The sequence below is a fragment of the Colossoma macropomum genome, unplaced genomic scaffold, assembly GCF_904425465.1.
Source record: "Colossoma macropomum unplaced genomic scaffold, Colossoma_macropomum, whole genome shotgun sequence".
Taxonomy (NCBI): domain Eukaryota; kingdom Metazoa; phylum Chordata; class Actinopteri; order Characiformes; family Serrasalmidae; genus Colossoma; species Colossoma macropomum.
Genome location: NW_023494804.1, coordinates 33,320,949 through 33,339,282, shown reverse-complemented (window position 1 = coordinate 33,339,282; position 18,334 = coordinate 33,320,949). Strand labels below are relative to the sequence as shown.

At 39.4% G+C, this 18,334-nt stretch overlaps 2 protein-coding genes across 5 annotated transcripts in view; both read right to left on the bottom strand.

The window, feature by feature from the left end:
* The window catches only part of emsy (EMSY transcriptional repressor, BRCA2 interacting), a 28,570-nt gene extending 25,431 nt beyond the window's left edge, over nucleotides 1-3,139 (bottom strand). For 3 of the 4 annotated variants that reach the window (XM_036595297.1, XM_036595300.1, XM_036595299.1), the window contains exons 1-3: nucleotides 3,063-3,139; nucleotides 367-424; nucleotides 95-203 (exon numbers count right to left, since the gene is read on the bottom strand). In XM_036595297.1, the coding sequence (XP_036451190.1) occupies nucleotides 95-200 (106 nt within the window). In that variant the 5' untranslated portion in view covers nucleotides 201-203; nucleotides 367-424; nucleotides 3,063-3,139. The remainder of the gene's footprint in view (nucleotides 1-94; nucleotides 204-366; nucleotides 425-3,062) is intronic. The other variant, XM_036595298.1, reaches the window with a different exon arrangement.
* Nucleotides 3,140-6,326: 3,187 nt separating this feature from the next.
* Nucleotides 6,327-17,938, bottom strand: LOC118824820 (NHL repeat-containing protein 3-like). Its single transcript, XM_036595244.1, has 7 exons — nucleotides 17,747-17,938; nucleotides 17,067-17,219; nucleotides 16,832-16,982; nucleotides 12,324-12,527; nucleotides 10,768-10,859; nucleotides 9,397-9,509; nucleotides 6,327-7,297 (listed from the first exon to the last, which is right to left on the bottom strand). Exons 1-7 carry the CDS (start codon nucleotides 17,837-17,839, stop codon nucleotides 7,051-7,053), a joined length of 1,053 nt encoding a protein of 350 aa, XP_036451137.1. The 5' UTR covers nucleotides 17,840-17,938; the 3' UTR covers nucleotides 6,327-7,050.
* Between the last annotated feature and the right edge of the window lie 396 nt (nucleotides 17,939-18,334).

The window sequence follows — 18,334 nt, the reverse complement described above, 5'->3', positions numbered from 1 at the left end:
AAATCCCGATCTAGGCTTTAATCAGAGCTTCATGCACATAATCGATCGGTCACATGTGGCAGTGCTGAGGGATTATAGAATAAAAGCCTCTCACCGAGCTTGCGCAGGATTCTTTTACACTGGTCCCTGCTGAGGTCGAGGAGTGTAGGCCACACCACCGGCATGGTGCCAGCCAACTGTGGCTTCTCCTGCTGAATCATCCACTTCAGAAACACAGAGAACAGACTTAACAATCAAACTGTCAATGATTCAAAATCAAACAAACCACATCGCAGTATAAAACAGACCTCAGGTTGGTCCTGAGGGTTAATAACTATTTCATATCTGCTGTGTAAGTCAAAGCTATGAGCCAAAGTGAGCACTCACCTCTGAGACACTGACCTCTGCTAGAAACGTTCACTCTTTACTGGACCTTCCAGAGGACCTTCAAGAAAACACCAAAGGGATTAAATTCACATCTGTGCTTTTTATTCAAGCAAAACCTGTTCAGTCAGCAAAAACAACAATGAGATGCTGTACAAACATGACCAGCCTGTAATTACAGAAGCAATAAAAAGGGTTTTGGTCCATCTGGTTTTCGATGTCTTTCCTGTACTGCAATGGAATTCCACCAAAATTTCTGCACAATTGCAACGTAAAGTCATTTAGATAGTTTTACAGTGAAACGCTCTGCTGCAGAGAAACTTAGCAAGTCAGAACTTCTCACAGTGGTGGTGATACAAACCAGACAAACTGAGTTTAAGGCCTTTAAAAGTTCCTCACAGAAAGTTATTATATCAAATGGTTATGAACACACTGCCTGATACCTGAGACACTGTTGTACAATAGTTTTCAGAAAAGGTTTTGGACTAAAACACATTTTTTTTTTAAATGCTTTCATGGTGGAGAGGTATCTGCAGGGCATAATGAGGCAAAATAGCAGCCCCCTAATTAAAAAAAAATAAATAAACATTATATATATATATATATATATATATATGTATACACACACACACACACATACACATATATTATTTCAGATTTCCAATTACTTTACATTTATCAACATTACACATCAAATCTCAGAAGACATACACGTTCTCTGGTCATTTCGGACAGTAAATAAAACTATATTTGTGTTGCAGACATTGTGACCCCTGGTTCCTATCACCATCACTGTAAAGAAAATCAGTCAGTACGTTTCTCTATTATGGACCACTTCACATTATACTGCTCTGAATGACTTTGTTTACATCTCAACCACTGAATCAAGCAGAGATAATAACAATAATAATTTAAAAATCCATGGAATCTCCCAGTTTCAGTTTCTTCTTCATAGAAAGCTTTAACCTTTTTAACTCCTTGGAACCACCGGTGGATCCAAAACGCACTTCTTCATATCCTTTACTTAATAACTTTCATATTTAATAAGCTTCATTCAAAAGGTGGGTGTCATATGAGAGCTGTAACTTTCTTCTTTCCAGTCGAATAGACAGAAACGTCATAATATGAAAGTTGACCCATTTTTTTTCACAAATCTGAGCTATAAACTGGATCTCAGATGTTCTCTTCAGTGATCTGCTCTGCAAAAATTATTTTTATAAAAAATACAAAGAGCATCTAAGATTTTTGGCTTTCAGCAGTAAATTTGAAGCATATAGCAATATGTTTATGATCATAAAACACATTTTCTGTTCATTAGGGAGGAGCTTTCACAAATATATATATATATATATATATATATATATATATATATATATATATATATATATATATATATATATGTAAGATTTATTTTCATGCAGTTACTGAATAATTTTCCTTAGAATTTGGGCATATAAACTCAGATGGAAAACCCGAAATATATCCACAAGCATAAGAGGTTAAACAATCTGAATATCAGGACATTCAGTCAAGGACAAAAACAAATATTAATTTCATAAAAGCTTCACTTCGGCAATCCTTTCAGAAATTCAAACAAACCAGATGAGGCTGAAACACTCCTTATGAATGAGCAGGGCTAAACTGCAACAGACAAAATATATACAAATACATACAAATGCAATGTTTTTTCGTGACACCTCAAAAATAATTTGGTTAATTTTAAGTAAGTAACAAACATTTAGGTTTACCACAAAATGGACTCAAACTACACATGTAGACCTCAGCTGGCCGAACCTGGCTTTCCCAACCACCTAAAAACTAGAAGGGGTTTTATTAGCGAGTTTTAAGCTAATATTTTAGTCCATCTTGTTGCTACACTGCAAAGGAGGTGACATGAGAGCCAAATGTACACAGCAGGAAGGTGCCTTACACGGCTAGCCTGCACAACAGTGAATGATATCTATGGTCCTATGAAAACAGCGCGAATGGGCGTCACTCCAAAGCACGGCGAAGAGCTCTTCACCATTTTCAAGATTAAAGTCTGCACCTCATCTCCTACGGAAGGCTACGCGGATTAACTACAAAACTACACAATTAGGAATAGCTTCACTCGTTGTGCTACAAGAAAGGCAGATGATGGTGTTATGTGCAGCCTCTGAGCAAAGTCAGCTGCAGAAAGACAACAAAACCAGTCAGCTAACCTAACAGCCAGCTATTTCTGAAACATCCAAGCGTCTAATAAAGCAAACAACACGGACTGTGACCTCGGCCATGAGTGCTGGTTACTGCAGGCATAGCTGCGAGATGCATCTTTAAAATAGTTAGATTAAATAAAAAGGCCCTTCTAACGCAGCTAGCCCGGTTAGCCTTCATTTCACATCTAGCCAAACAACGACGAAGTTAGCTTGTTCTTCGGATTTCCCGTTCCACCTTAAACGGTGCAGCAGTTACATTCTGGCGCCTCAGGCTGAACGTAACTGCTGCACCACTTAAGGTGGAACGGGGAGTTCGGAGAAGGAGCCTCAGCCCCGCAGCCAGCTGGCTAAGCTAGCCACTGCTGTGTTCTCAAAGGCACGGAAACTAGGCGGAACACCCAACAACCCGACCTCGCCTCTTTATAAGACTCTGCTGTAAAGGGAATCGCCAGCTCGGTCCAGATGACATTTCGCCATTAGGAGAAGCAGAAGCGCGGCTCTCACCTCCTCCAGCTCCCGTCCCTCCACTCCTTCACTCCGCCATGGCTACCGACTCCAAAACAGCCGGGCCGCGGCCACAGCTGCCCGAGCAAAAAGCCTCGATGGGTTCTAAAAAACGGTGAAAATACAATCTTAATGTTGTGGCAGAAATAAGACAAAACGCGCCTAAATGCTCCTATTTAATAAGCAGTTTGTTTATTTCGTAATTCCTATGTTTTAGACGTGAAGGCATCGACCGCTTGTTTTTCCAACAGGCAGTTTTCACTGTAGCCCAGTCAGGACCCAACAAAAAAGACTGTGCTGTATTGTTTTGAAGGATTTTAAAAACATTAAAAAAATGTAACGTAATTTTGTTTTGTTGTTGATTTTTATGTTGCTTCGTACAGGGTAGCATGAAAAAGGCCGACGGCGAGATGAGCTCAGACACAGAGACTCCCAGCAGGGAGACTGACCGAAGACGGCACTGTTTACACTGCAGAGCGGAGAGGAGCCGCGCAGAGCGGCGCCGGAGGAGCGTCCTGGGGGGGAAACGAGCAGATGACGGAAAAAACAAACCAGAACCCAGAATCCGCAGGAATATCAGGACATACAGACTTATTCGAGTGTAAACAGATTATGGAACGATGCTCCGGATTCATTCAGCACTAATTTCATTCAATAATGAGAGTTTAAAGGTCGTGATTCAACTTTTGGAGTTAGGAATTATATTTCTGCTTAAAAGATTTCCCATTTCTCACTTCAGTGTTTACTAGTATGATCTCAGTGTCAACATGAGGTAGTAAAATTTCCACCAGTACAAAAAATATCCACACGTTAAAAAAAAAAAAAAGTGTGTGTGTGTATGTATATATATATATATATATATATATATATATATATATGTATGTTAAAATTAAATACATAATAATGAAATAATAATAAAATAGAAGGGGCTTCTGATAGTGATACTATGTATATCGGTGGCTGTGGTTACTTTATTGATATGTGAATGGGAAACTTGAATTATCAGCCAATAAAGTCTTGTAGATTCCACGTTAGTTCACATTTTGCCATGACGAGGAATTAGTTGAAATGTGCTGCAGGCAGATGTGTGATTTATAATAATTAATGTCATTAGTAACATTAATAATATTAACAACAATAATAATAGCAACGGCAATAATAATAGTTATTATTATACATTAAAATATTATTATAAATAAAAAGATATATTTGAGTTCATTTTTACTTTTAACAATAAAAAAAAATAATAGTGCCTACACAGAAAAATATTTTTGCTATGTTGCTGCTAATATGTTTTGCTATTTTTTTAAGAAATCACTTTGGACATAACTATAATTTTAACATTTAAGTTTTACTTGTGAATTGAATTAACACGTTAAAACAGAATTCATATTAGATTATTCTTATTCTTATTAATGCCAGATTATTCTTATTAAAATAAATTGGGAAAGACATGAATTCTTACTAGCAGGAAATAAAATTCTACATGCTAAGTATATTTCCTACTATAAAAAAAGTTTTTTTACATGATTTAGATTTTTGAGTATTAATAACAATTTTACTTGTTCAAATTTTTGATACCAAGACACCTGTTAATTTTGAGTTTTATATGGAAATGAGCCTCTACCTTTGTTCCTCTGTCCTAAATAATCCTAACTTATTATTATTACTTGACTTATTAATATTAAAATAAAATTAACAAAATAAATAAAAACACAGTGAAGGGGCTTCTGATAGTGATACTATGTATGTCGGTGGCTGTGGTTACTTTATTGATATGTGAATGGGAAACTTGAATTTACATGTCAGCCATTGAAGTCTTGTAGATTCTACGTTAGTTCACATTTTGCCATGACGAGGAATTAGTTGAAATGTGCTGCAGGCAGCTGTGCGATTACACAAAGAGCCATCTGGTAAGTTATTTCAAACACAGAAGTCGTCAAAATGTATAACCACCAACACAGTACTGCTAAAATGACATTCATGTACATGTATTATCTTAAAGAAGTATGTCATTTTTTCCTTACTACAATACTATGATGACTTCATAAACCATAATAAAAGTCAAGCCTGTTATCTTGCTTGATTTTAATATATAAAAAAAACTTAACATATTGCAATTAAAAGCAAGAATTATGGAAAAGAGGTTATACTGTGAAGTAAGTGTAGCTGCTTTCCATCAAGAACACATCATCGGGAACATGATTTATTTGATGTTACAGATGTCTGTACATTTTCAACCCAAGATGATTGGCTGGCAGTGTGAGTGTAGAAAACTAGCTATTTAAATAATTTGTCGCTGTCACAACAAAACCTTGTATCTTCAGAATGGTAACTTACAGGAGAAAGAAAAAAACTCAGCTTGTAGTGGAAGTTAACAAGATTTTGGATCAGTTCTATTGGTCTGTTCCTCTTGAAATTATGAGAAAATGCAAAATGAAGATACAAAGATTTTATGTGACAGCAACAATTTACAAATAGATGGAATAATCTTACAATATACATTTCCCAGCTCCACAGGGTGAATTTCATAGTTGGTCTTTAAAAAGCAGACAATTAGAAAAAGCAATGGAAACTGCTCAGAGACAAGACATTGAGTGTGTTTACATGCACTTAATAATCCGAAAACTGCAGAAAATCAGGTTTTGTCAGTAATCTGTTTAACACGTTTACATGCTCTTGAGGAATCAGATAATGGGGAAACTACGGGTCTACATGAGTCAGACAGTAATCAGATTTCTGCTTTACAACCAGCCAATAAACTCACAGAACACGTGAGGTAAACGTAACGTTAAATTCAACTTCATGCCACAGCTTTTTTAAAAACATTGTGCCACTTTACCTGAAAATATGAACATGCATCATCTAGAAGATGAAGATTATTTAAATCGTTTATTTTGTGTTTTGTTGCATCTCACAGCAACACTGCTCACTTATTTCCAGTACCGCCGTCTGTTCTCGTGCATGCACAGACTGAGAAATCTGAAAGAAATCAGAGTAAGAGTTTACATGCACCGAGAAATCTGATTACTGAGCTAAAATCTGGATTTCTAGAGCGGAGTATGGTGTTTACATTACCATTTGAATAATCGGATAACTGCAGAAATCTGATTATGATCGGATTACTGAGTGCATGTAAACGCACTCGCTGACAGTGTACCAATGAAACAATGTTAATAAATACTTAAGAATTTACAAATAGGCGGCATATATTATGAAAGCACTGTTAGTATCAAATGAACAAATACAAATAAGTGCAAAACGACAACAAATCTTGATCCTTGATACACACAAAAAGATGTACAGTTGCTTCTCTTTTATGAACTCCCAAAGATAGTAAATGTCCACCATCACCAGAACTTTCATACAGGCCAGACTGCGATACTTGAAGTGGGTAAAAATGCGTTAGTAAAAATCAGCATGCACAGTGAATTCATTATATTAGAAAACAGAGAAGGCATCAATATACTTTTACATAAAAATACAGTAAATGGCACAATAACATTCATTTCTTACAACACAAAGTGAACACATTATACATTTTTCAATATTTGACAGCAAATACAATCACAGTAGCATTTGAAAACACCTTCACTTGCCCAAGAACAGTCCAGAATATATCATATAGAATTCAGAATATACAATATAAGTGCATAAAATTTGCCTCCATCTTCTCACGTCAACAAATTCTACCCCAAACATCCACCAGCATGGACGGCTTATATTGCAAATACACCATTAAGAGCTCTGATTGCAGTTCAAATTCACAATAAAGTGCACTGTTTGGCTTTTTCACATTAAGACGGGATCTGGAAAGTCATCACAAATATTATTACTCAAGTACGCCTGATTCTTATTCAACCTAGAAATGTTTTACGCATTTATCTTAAACAATGCTGAGTAACATATTTAACTCGTCTCGTTTCGCTGAAAACTCTCCTTCAAAGTGGCGCACGCTGATAAACTCTGACCATCTGTGGTTTCAGATTTAACGCATGCTGTTCCCCAGTGTGAAGGGTGTGAACCTCTGGGCCTGCTGTGCACCGATTTCTGCCACAAAAAGTGCTCCGCTCTTCTGATCCAGGTCCACCAGGTGTGGCTTAACGTCATCGGCTAGCTGAATGGAACTGACCACCTGACACTGTCCGATAATGCCCACAGGTGGAGCCTCCAGTAGGGAGACCTGGTTGGTGTTTAACTGTGCTACTACCAGGTACTTCTGGTCAGGAGTGAGACTGGGGGGAGAGAAAGAATAGAAATATAGACAGGTTTTACACTACAATCTTAACTGGACATTATGGCTTAAAGCTAGAATTAAATGTGTTTTGTTATGTTGTACAGTACAGGGTGATTCAAAAAGATTCATCCGATTTCAAAATGATTTGTTTCACTTGTAAATCATTACAGGACAATGCAGTGAAATATATAAGAGCATAAAGTTTATTATGTCATTTTACAAGTGCTCAATATTAACCTCCTCCAGCTGTACGGACAACATCAACACCACAGTCAAATTCATCCCATACTCTGAGATCATCCAGTGTTGTGGAACCATCGACGAACGCTCTGAGCTGTTGGAGCTTCACTGCCGACAAAAATCATGCTGCACAGTTATGACAGATTCACTGTTATTGAAGTGGAGAACGCAAAATGCTTTCTGCTCAGGGGTCTCATCTCCTCCAGACTGAAGGGAGCCTTCTTCCAGCGACAGTCAGAAACTCTATGACCCCCTCTTTCAATTGGATTGTGATTGGTTCCCAGGCGCCTCACGGTTGTAAAAATACGGCACTTGGAAATCGGATGAATCTTTTTGAATCACCCTGTATTTTGTAGTGCAGCACTGCATCCCTCAGGCTCATTAGTTTGACAGAGGTCCCAATTTTTTTTTTATTGTTTTGGGGTTTTTGCTCATCACCTGTCAATACCCAGCATGCATTAAGCAAACATATCACACAATCCCTGTAGCGCTCAACATCCTTACCTACACTGACCAACACAGGCCAATAAATACATCGATGATGCTAGCTAGCATTAGTATAAAGGACAACTGGTCATCAATGAAGCTAGCTAGCAAACAAAAAAATAAATAAATAAAATAAATAGGAAAAAAAAGTCACAAAAAAAAAAAAACAGTCTATCCCCAACTATCCACCCCAAAGCACAATTTATGTCCATCTTAAAGATGCTTTGCCACACAGGGATTTTCCTAGTCTTTAAACCAGAAAATCTAACTTTAGACGCTCCTGCAGTACCACTGTAAGTGGCGAGTACACGTGTACAACAGATGTAGCGATAGTTAATTTTTTTCATTTTGGCTGGAGTGCCCCTTTAAGCTTGTAAATCTTCAAATGCACTCCAGGGCTGTTCTCCACAGTATAAATACTCATTGCCAGTAGCTGTATAAACCAAGCACATAACCACAGACAAGTCTTCACAGACAAACAGAATGAATAGATTGTAATGAAGAGTTCAGAGACTTTGAACATCACACTGTCACAGGATCCCGCCTTTGCTGTTAGTTCTTGAAATTGCTGCCCTGCCAGATGTGCTCTGCTCAACTGTAAGTGCTATTATTGTGAAATGAAAGCATCTAGGAGCAACAGCTGCTCAGCAACGAAACGGTAGGCCATGCAAACTCGCACAGTAGGGCTGCACTGTGCTGAAGCACATAGCATGTAAAAATCGCCTCTCCTCTGTTGCATCACTCCCTGTAGAGTTCCAAACTGCCTTTGTAAGCAACTTTTGACTGAACAGGCAGTAATTCCCCTAGACACACTCCAAAATCTTGTGGAAAGCCCTCCCAGAAAGCCTCCTCCAAAACAGTGGAGGCTGTTATAAATGCAAAGAGCTTCATGGATTTGGAATGGGATGTCCAACAAGGTCATACAGGTGTGACGGTCAGGTCTCCATAGACTTTTGGCCATATAGTGTGGTGTAGTTTAAGCATTAAAACACAAGAGGGAGTGACTTACTGAGAATAACATTATGGTCATGATGTAATTTGTGATACCACATCCACCAGTGTCCATTGCTTTTATACAGTTTTGTGAGGTACAGAAAAAACAACAGCAAACAAACCTCCAACAGCAGTCCTACCACAAGTGGTGTCCATTGTTGTTACTTAACAACCGGCAGTGGAAGCGGAATGATAGTTATGGTGAAAAAAATGTGCTGTTATGACAAACGACACGGGTGGAATGCTTTTCAACCAATCAGTCTGTGTGACTGGAACGAACTGTTGTATAAAACATGCTGCAGAACACCTGTTCAAATAATAAATACTGTCCTAAGCTTGTGAAAGAAGTTTATGATGGTCGTAGCTCTCTTATCTTACCGGACAGAGTAGGGTGCATCATCTGTGAAGCAGCTTCCCCACGACCCCAGCCAGTCACCTGTCACAGAGTTAAACACCTGGATCCGCTTATTTCCTCTGTCAGCAACCCACACCTGATCGACAAGCACACACCATACATATGCAGTGGTTAGACCTTTTCCAGTGATGTAAATATTTTTCAAGTACACAAAGCATCTCATTGTCATGTAAAGGCAGATGAAATAGTTTCTGTAGGTCTGCAAGAAAAAGAATATTTTAATATTTGATTATTCCCGTGAATTCACTGTTACGTCCAAGTCGCCTCTGCTGCTGCCCTCTGCTGGTCTTTTGTGTTTTGTCTTATTTTCTCTGTTTCCTAGTTGGAGCTGTTTGGATCAGCTGATCTGGTGGGGGGCTGATGCGAGCTGAATACCAAGCATGCTGTGATTGGTGGCTGAATGAAGATTCGCCCTTGAAAAAGCGACAGCCATGAGATGCAGTTGGCCATGCGGTGTTTTCACCACGTGGTCCATGGCGGTCTCTAGGAAAGCTGTGTTTTTTGCTGCTCTCTTAATGTTGTTCACCTGGTTGTTTTTGGAGCTGTAGACCAGTCAGACTTATGAACTAGATTTTTGATGTTTGTACTAGTGATTGATTATCTATTTCATACTTGTGCCATATTGTCTGTTCCTTATTACCATACCTTAGAAGTCACAACTATGTAGGGGTGGGTGCCATTTATTTTGATTTATATTATTTTCTCCTGTTTACCTGTTGAGGGAGATAGGGTAGCTCCTGCTGTATTTTCTTTTCATATTTTCTTTTGGATCAGGAACGGTAGATTCATGGGGGTGGCCTTAGAGGTTTTGTTTGTTATTTTGGTGTCAGCTCACCCTGAAGTCAATACCTTTGTGACTGTTTGCCTTTATAAATAATACAACCTATTCACTTGAGCATTAAATCAGTGCGCTGGTCTATTTGTTTCTATGTTGCTACCTCTTTTCCCCTAAACCGATACAGATAAGAATATTTCAGTGACTAACATTAGTAACATAACATGCTGAGCTCACTCTGGCAATGGAGAGAACCGCACGTCCTCAGGGAGTAGTCTGGTTTGTCATATCACTGATATGAAGGGAAGGTTTAACCGGGTTATGCTTTTGTGGAAACCTACATCAACTTGCATGTGTGGTATGTGACTACTTCTTCCTTTATTTTAAGAAACTGCTCCCAGATTTTACTTATTTTTTAACTTTCATCCATAATTGTTCTTTTTCTTTCACTATCTACGTACATAAGTATGGCACTATAAATGAACTGATGCTCTCCTCAGGTTAAATTGATAAATTTTTCGCCAACATTAACCATCATTCGGGGTAATTCAGCTCATACCCTCTGGTAGCTATCCACGGCCACACTGTGGGGGATGTAGAACTGTGACAGTCCCTGGCCTTTCTCCCCGTGCATCCACAGCATCTGCAGGTCTGCACAAACACAGTGCACTCATAGACTGGAATCAAGTACAAACCTTAGCATGACCATTTGCTCTTACACATTAGGACTGTCGTAGTTGACTGATAAAACTATTGCTCTATTAGAAAAGGGATCAACAGGCCCCTTCTTGACAAACTGGCAATGATTAGTTGACAGTTTGCATGATTATTATGCATATTTTGAATTCTACCGACCTCTTTATAGTAGGAAACAGAGCCTGATTTTATGCATTTGTCACATAGCATTATATACATCGATCAGACATAACATTATGACCACCTCCTTGTTTCTATGCTCATTGTCCATTTTATCAGCTCCACTTACTATATAGGTGCACTTTGTAGTTCTACAGTTACAGACTGTAGTCCATCTGTTTCTCTGCATACTTTGTTAGCCCCCTTTTACCCTGTTCTTCAGTGGTCAGGACCCCCATGGACCCTCACAGAGCAGGTACTATTTGGGTGGTGGATCATTCTCAGCACTGCAGTAACACTGACATGGTGGTGGTGTGTTAGTGTGTGTTGCGCTGGTCTGAGTGGATCAGACACAGCAGTGCTGCTGGAGTTTTTAAACACCTCAGTGTCACTGCTGGACTGAGAATAGTCCACCAACCAAAAATATCCAGCCAACAGCGTCCTGTGGGCAGCGTCCTGTGACCACTGATGAAGGACTAGAGGATGACCAACACAAACTGTGCAGCAGCAGATGAGCTATCGTCTCTGACTTTACATCTACAAGGTGGACTGACAAGGTAGGGGTGTCTAATAGAGTGGACAGTGAGTGGACACGGTGTTTAAAAACTCCAGCAGCACTGCTGTGTCTGATCCACTCGTATCAGTCGTACAGTCTGTGCACCTATAAAATGGACAATGAGCGTAGAAACAAGGAGGTGGTCATAATGTTATGCCTGATTGGTGCTTATACATACATTATATGTATATATAGGCACCGATATATATAAACAAACAAATTATATTTGCACCAGATTGTCATGGAAATTCTTATACCCTCTAATTCTAAACGCAATCTCAGGTCTAACACTAATCATCTTTTCCAACTTTCCATAGATAAACTGCATACAACTGAACAATCGTGCCTTTTGTTCAGCTGCCTTTGGAAAGCCCTTTTTGATTGTCTGAGGGTTTCACAGACACTGGCTTCTTTTAAAACCAGCTTAAAGATTTTTTTTATTTAAAAAGGCCTTTTCTTAAATGTTATGGTGTGACATTGAGCATGGCATGGAGATATTTCATTTAGAAAGGTCTTTTATTAAATGTTATTCGCTGCTTTTATTATTTGTTTTTACTTTTTTTGGCTATGTACTGGTTTTTCTAAATGTTATGCTTTATCATTGTATTCAATTTGAATCGTTTCTGGAATACTGTGGTCTTTTTTAAATCCTCCATTGTGTATACATTTTTCAGAAATGCACAGAGCGAGAAACAGAAAAGCACCTTTGGACAGTTTGAGCAGGCGGTTGTTCATTCCTCCGTCCCCGTCCACGATGTAAATCTCTCCGGTGGCATCGTGGACGAAAATCTCAGCAGGCTGATCGAACTGCAGTGGAGTGAGAGAAGAGCCGGCCTTTCCTGCTGTTCCCAGCACCTGCAGCAGCTTCCCCGAGGGAGAATATTGCTTTATAGTATGACCATACGGCCCTGCAGCCACAAAGAAACACAACACTACTCCTTACAGACAGCAAACAAAGACATACCGTCGCCCTCTTAGTCTATAGACAAAGTGCACTGTAACAGAACAGGCACAGAGCCTATAATCAGTGATGGTGATACACATTAAGACTGTGACTTTAGGCTTAGACCATGATGGCGTCAGTGGTTTCGACAATAAATACAAGTAGTTCTGTCCTTTTGTAATGATAAAGTTATCTTTTCAAGACTTTTTCAAGATTGCTTTGCAAGTTTTCTTACTGTTTGTAGAGGTCATGAGTGCATTATTGATATGTATTAGAGAGACCAAATAGCCAAACAGTTTGTAAACAAAAGTAGTAGGTAACGTGCAGTATACCAAGACCAACTTAAATTTCTCTAGTACACCTAGCACTCCACGATGACGCACTGCTGCGGCCAAGTATTCCAGGACGCAGCCAGAGCTATGTCCAGGTCAAACTGCATCCAAAAATGCCACGCAGTTATTTCAAGAGGAGGTACCCCCTGCCGTAACCCTCTGATATGCTCCAACCAATTTAACATCCTGGGATTCATTTATGCATACAAAAATGAAATGAATGGAAACAATCTGTCCTGCTGCTGCTCTCAGTGCAATGCTGAAACCCCATCAGCTTTCTCTGCTGGTGTTCAGGTTAGTTTGTTTGTTAAATTACCGCATAGATAACGTGGTTAAAAGAGTAACTTCATAAAGTTTGTCTCAACCAAACAATCTGTGCAGCATTTTTAAGCTCACATGTGGAGTCACGCTGCTTATTATTCAATGAAACTAGCTCATATTACCAAACATGAATGTAATGAAAATGACTGACCTTATAGCTAAATGTAGGAACACACAGCTGCCTTTGGAAACCACAAAGATTTAATATACATAACCCTCCTTTCTGTCATGGCATCTTTCAAAACTCTTATCCAAAATCATATCCACATGTGCTGCTAAAGACCTGATCTGAAAAGAGCTGAAAAGCAGCTAGCAGTGGTTGCTAAGCAGTGATTGGAGGGCTGAGGAAACTGGTGCAGATCTTAAGTTCGGTCTGATAGGCTCAGATCCTGTTGTGAATAGTCTAGTTGTGGCCCTGGATACACTGGATCCAGTATTGTATACTAGTAAGTATGCATACTATGAGAAGTAGCATGCGGTATACAATATACTAGTGTGGTATGTAGTATATTAGCATACCATTTTGAATGCACCCTGTGTCAAAGAACACGTTTTCCCCCACTAAAGCAGATTTAGTACCAGTTTAGTGCATTACTTTAACTAAAGAACATCAGTAAAAGTATCAACAAGTTTTCAACATTTTCTGAATTTCCATTTATTTTCATGTCTGTAAATCAGTGTCTACATTTCATGCTATTCCTGTCTTTCCTGTGTCAGAACCTTAATGAACATGTGATGTGATTAAGACTGCATATTCACTCATAAAATTTAATCAACAGATCCAAAACACAGTTATTGCCATGAACTTGTTTCATATCAAATTTCATATTATCATTTTCAGGGTCCAGAAAAGCACAGCACTGCCAAGGTCTTCTACTCAGTCTGAGAGGTCAAGTCATGGGATTAAAGGGATTAAACTGCTGGAGGCTAAAAAGGCAGCTAAGAATGTAAATGAAGCTTAACAGTGTTTATATCAGTTGTTAAATTCAACTCCGGTCCTGGAGAGCCCATGTCCAGCCCGGTCTGGTAACATCCCTGCTCAAAAACACCAACTAAACCTAGCAATTAACAGAAGAGTTGAACAGAGTATAACATCAACCTCTTGACAGCATCCCTGAGAAAATGAAGGACTTCAGACCTTCAGTCATCCACAGTAAATCACATTCAGCATAAAACCATTTAAACACAGAAAAAAAATAGCTGAGAGTAGTGAGATGCTGCAGCACTGGAGCTTGAACTGAAATGTAAATTCAAAAAGACATCTGTGCATATTTAACACATATTTTACTAATTACTAGTTTATTTGACAAATTTAAAATAAAACATGAAATCTGGCCTGTGCAAGTTGTAGCACAATTTATGTTACATCTTTTATTTTTTTCCCAAACTGTGACTGATGTGTTGGTACAGCCTGCTCAGACCATCTCAAATGTGCATGATCGAGCACTGAAGAGGAGCCTTTATATACGAGTTGGGTAACTTAGGGGAAGAAGCCCCATAGGATAATATTCCACCCACACTTAATTTTCTCTCCTAACAAATGATGGGGTCAAAGCTAATCGCAACACAGTTACTGGACGGCGATGGTAGGAACTAATCTGAAATTTAATCTAGATAACTGCATTCCTGAGATTTATTCCTCTGGAAACTGATCAAATTTTTTCTCATCGGGAAATAGTAATCCGTGCTATTAAATTCGGCGGTAAAAGAAAAAATGTTTAAAAAATATATGATTATGGGGAGCTGTGTATATTTGGCTTTAAAGAAGTCCTGCCAGACACAGGGCAAATCCTACTATAATGATAATAATAATAATAATAATAATAATAACAAGAATAACCAACAAATATACAAATCTTTAAGTAATTAACATAATCATAACTATTCAATTAACAACACTGACTATTTTGCTGTCATTTATCTTTCGCGTATTAAAATAAAGTGGAATCATTAAGACACAAATAGATATCTCAATTTCATTTTAAAATATTTGTAGTGCTGTACTTTCACCAATAAGAATAAGAGAAGAAAAGAAATTATTTAATATATAAATACATTCATTCTGCGAATTTTAATGACAAACTGATGCGAGATTCTCTAGGAGGGGCCTCGGCATTTTTTGTGGGACAAGAGGCCCATTTCAGATTTTCTTTTTTGTGTTATTAAAACAAAACTGTCTGCAGTTCCAGCTGTGTGTAGGTTTATAAATCATCATTCTGACAACAGGCTAAAATCATGCACAGATGTTTTAGCTTTATAATAAAAGGACACGGTTCTTAAGGGGGCATATTCCCTCAGTTTCCTCCACCATCAAGATCTACCTCGGCTACAGCCTGCACTTTCAGACTTGTCTAGTGCTTCTTAATCCTGCTCCTAGTGACCCACAGCACTGGACACTTTCAACTACCCTTTGATTCAACACAACTGAACCAGCTCACCAACTGATTAGGAACCCCTTCATGAACCAGACGGGCAGAGAATAGTGAAGCTATGCACTGATGATGGTTGCCAGGTGAATTAAAAAAACACTGATTTGAGAAAACAAGGAAAACTCATTATGCCTTTAAAGCAAAACTCCACCAATATTTCAAACTTGCTGTGTAATTGAACGGTTAAGATGTAAACAAAGTCATTCATTCAGAATTGTTTACAGTGGTGGTGACAGGAACCAGACGCCTGAGGAGTTTAAGGGTGCCTACACACTAGACAACGCAAGGACGTCTAGAAGGTGTGTACACAGCTGGAGCAGGGCGGAGTTTGTACAGTTCGAAATCCAGCGGAAAACTAAATATTTAGACTAGAAACAGACAAGCAGACAACAGCCATGAAGGCAAAGAAGTCATATAGAACAGGAAAAGAGTACATAGTGTCGCTACTCTCCTCCATCTTGCATTTTCGTCCATCTTCTTCCTGCTCGTTTCTATTAGTTGACGTGCCTCCATGTCAGAATGTGTTGCAGCAAAAGTAAAAATGGTTTGAACTTTCTCGATGCTCGATGATGCGTCTTTTCACTGCACACAGGTACGTTTCTAAACTGACAGAGCTGCATTGGAGGGCTGCGTTTCTGACGCTGCATCAGCCTCTAGAGCGTAGGCACCCTAACGCCTTAAAAGGTCCCTCAGGGAAAGTTATTACATGAAATGGTTATTAATACACTCCTTGATGTCTGAGACACTGTTTTAAAGTAGTTTTGTGATAAGGTTTTTGGTCTAAAACATATTTTAATCAGTTTATATTAATCCATTCCTAGTAGAAGGATACAAGAAGGGTGTTCTAAGGCAAAGTAGTCCCCAAAGAAAACTTGTTCTTCATATGTATCACTATTTTACCATTATCAACATTATATATAAAAACTCAGGAGGCACGTGTAGGTTCTCTGGTGGTTTTGGATAGTAAATAAAATGGCTATATTTGTGTTGTAGACACTGGAACCCCTGGTTCCTATCACCACCACTGTGAAGAAATCTGCACTGGTAAGTTTCTCTACAACTGAACCATTTCATACCAAACCACCCAGGCTGACATGGTTTACACCTCAACCACTGAAGGAGGCAGACGTTTTGAAAAAAAATCACTGGAGTTCCCCTTTAAAGAACCAAAGGCTGAATGGACTCACCGTTGCCCACATCAGTGATCCACACAGTGGGATCACTCGAGGCGTTGGCCACGAAGATGCCGTGCGGCATTTCCAGCGTGCTGGTGTTCCAGGCTTGCAGGAATTCTCCATCCGTGCTAAACACCAGCACTTTGGGGACGTTCTCACCTCTCTGCACCAACACAGCGCACATGAATGTGTCATATTTCAGTCGTATATCCGCGACTATATGGGTGGAAACGGGTTCAAAGCTCACCTGGGCCACGTACACCACGCCAGCGACATGACTGACCGCCACCCCGAAAACCTGTCCAGTGAAGTACTCTGGAAACTTGGGCCAGGAGATGTCCAGCTTGTAAAGGGCTCTCCCCACGACGTGAAAGTCTTTTTTACGCTCTGACGCTGCGGTCTACTCAAAAACACAGAAAACAGGACGAGGCTTAAACTGACGTTCCGCTCCACCTTAAATGGTGCAGCAGTTTACATTCTGGCGCCTTACGTTCTGGGGACTTCTGCACCACTTAAGGTGGAACGGAACATTCGGATAAGACGACGACTTCAGCTTCGTGAAAATACATGGGGAGGAAACCAGCTACGTTGTCGTCAAGGAGATGAAGCCCAGCTTAGCTAGTAGCTAACTTAGCTAACACAGCTAGGTTAAGATCCTTCACTGTCCGCTGTATTATAGACAGGACGACAACCGACAACTAACGTTATAACCAAACATAACTTATCATGTTGGGCACTCCATTAAATATTATTAATTTAGACATTTCAAAACTGTTTGGACGCAGAAATGTAGTAACTAAGCAAGCTTTGAGGCTGAAAGAAAACGTTCAGCTCCATATGAGCAGGCTAACCCAGCTAAAAGGGATCCGCTCTTTAGTAACGGAGGCAGCACTCGTCTCAAAAACGACAGGAAAAGAAGCGACTTACATGGAAATTCAAGGTGGTATACATGACGAACATTACGAGGAACATGATAGCCATGGTTACAGTGATGAAACACAAATGACTCTTCCTTCTCATTTGGAGAAAACGTGCACGGTGTTCGCAGGTCGAATTATATTCCTGAGCTGAACAGCTCGACTGTCCTCATCACATGACTGAACCGCTGTAGGGTAGGGGTGCGGAGTCGACTCCAAAAGAGTCGATTCTTCGACTCCAGTACGTCAGGGAGCCAGGGCCGACTCTTTGCTCGTGATTCTGAGAGTCGAAATGCTTGGAGTCGACTCTTCGACTCTGTTGACTCGTGTTTTTTCGTTGTAATTGGCTCAAGGGACGTTCTAACGCACTGTGGCTTCTGTTTTAGTATAAATGGCTCATCACGTAATATGTTGCAGTCCTTCCTTTCTGGTGGTGGCATTTAGGTAAGACCACAGCCATAAAGACTGAAGACTAGAGCTACACCAATAGTGCCCTCATATCTCAAAAGACTGTAATAAATTTAATATCAACAGATATAAAACAAAGCATGAACATTACAGTAAATATTCAGGAGAAACTCAAGCAGATGCAGCTACC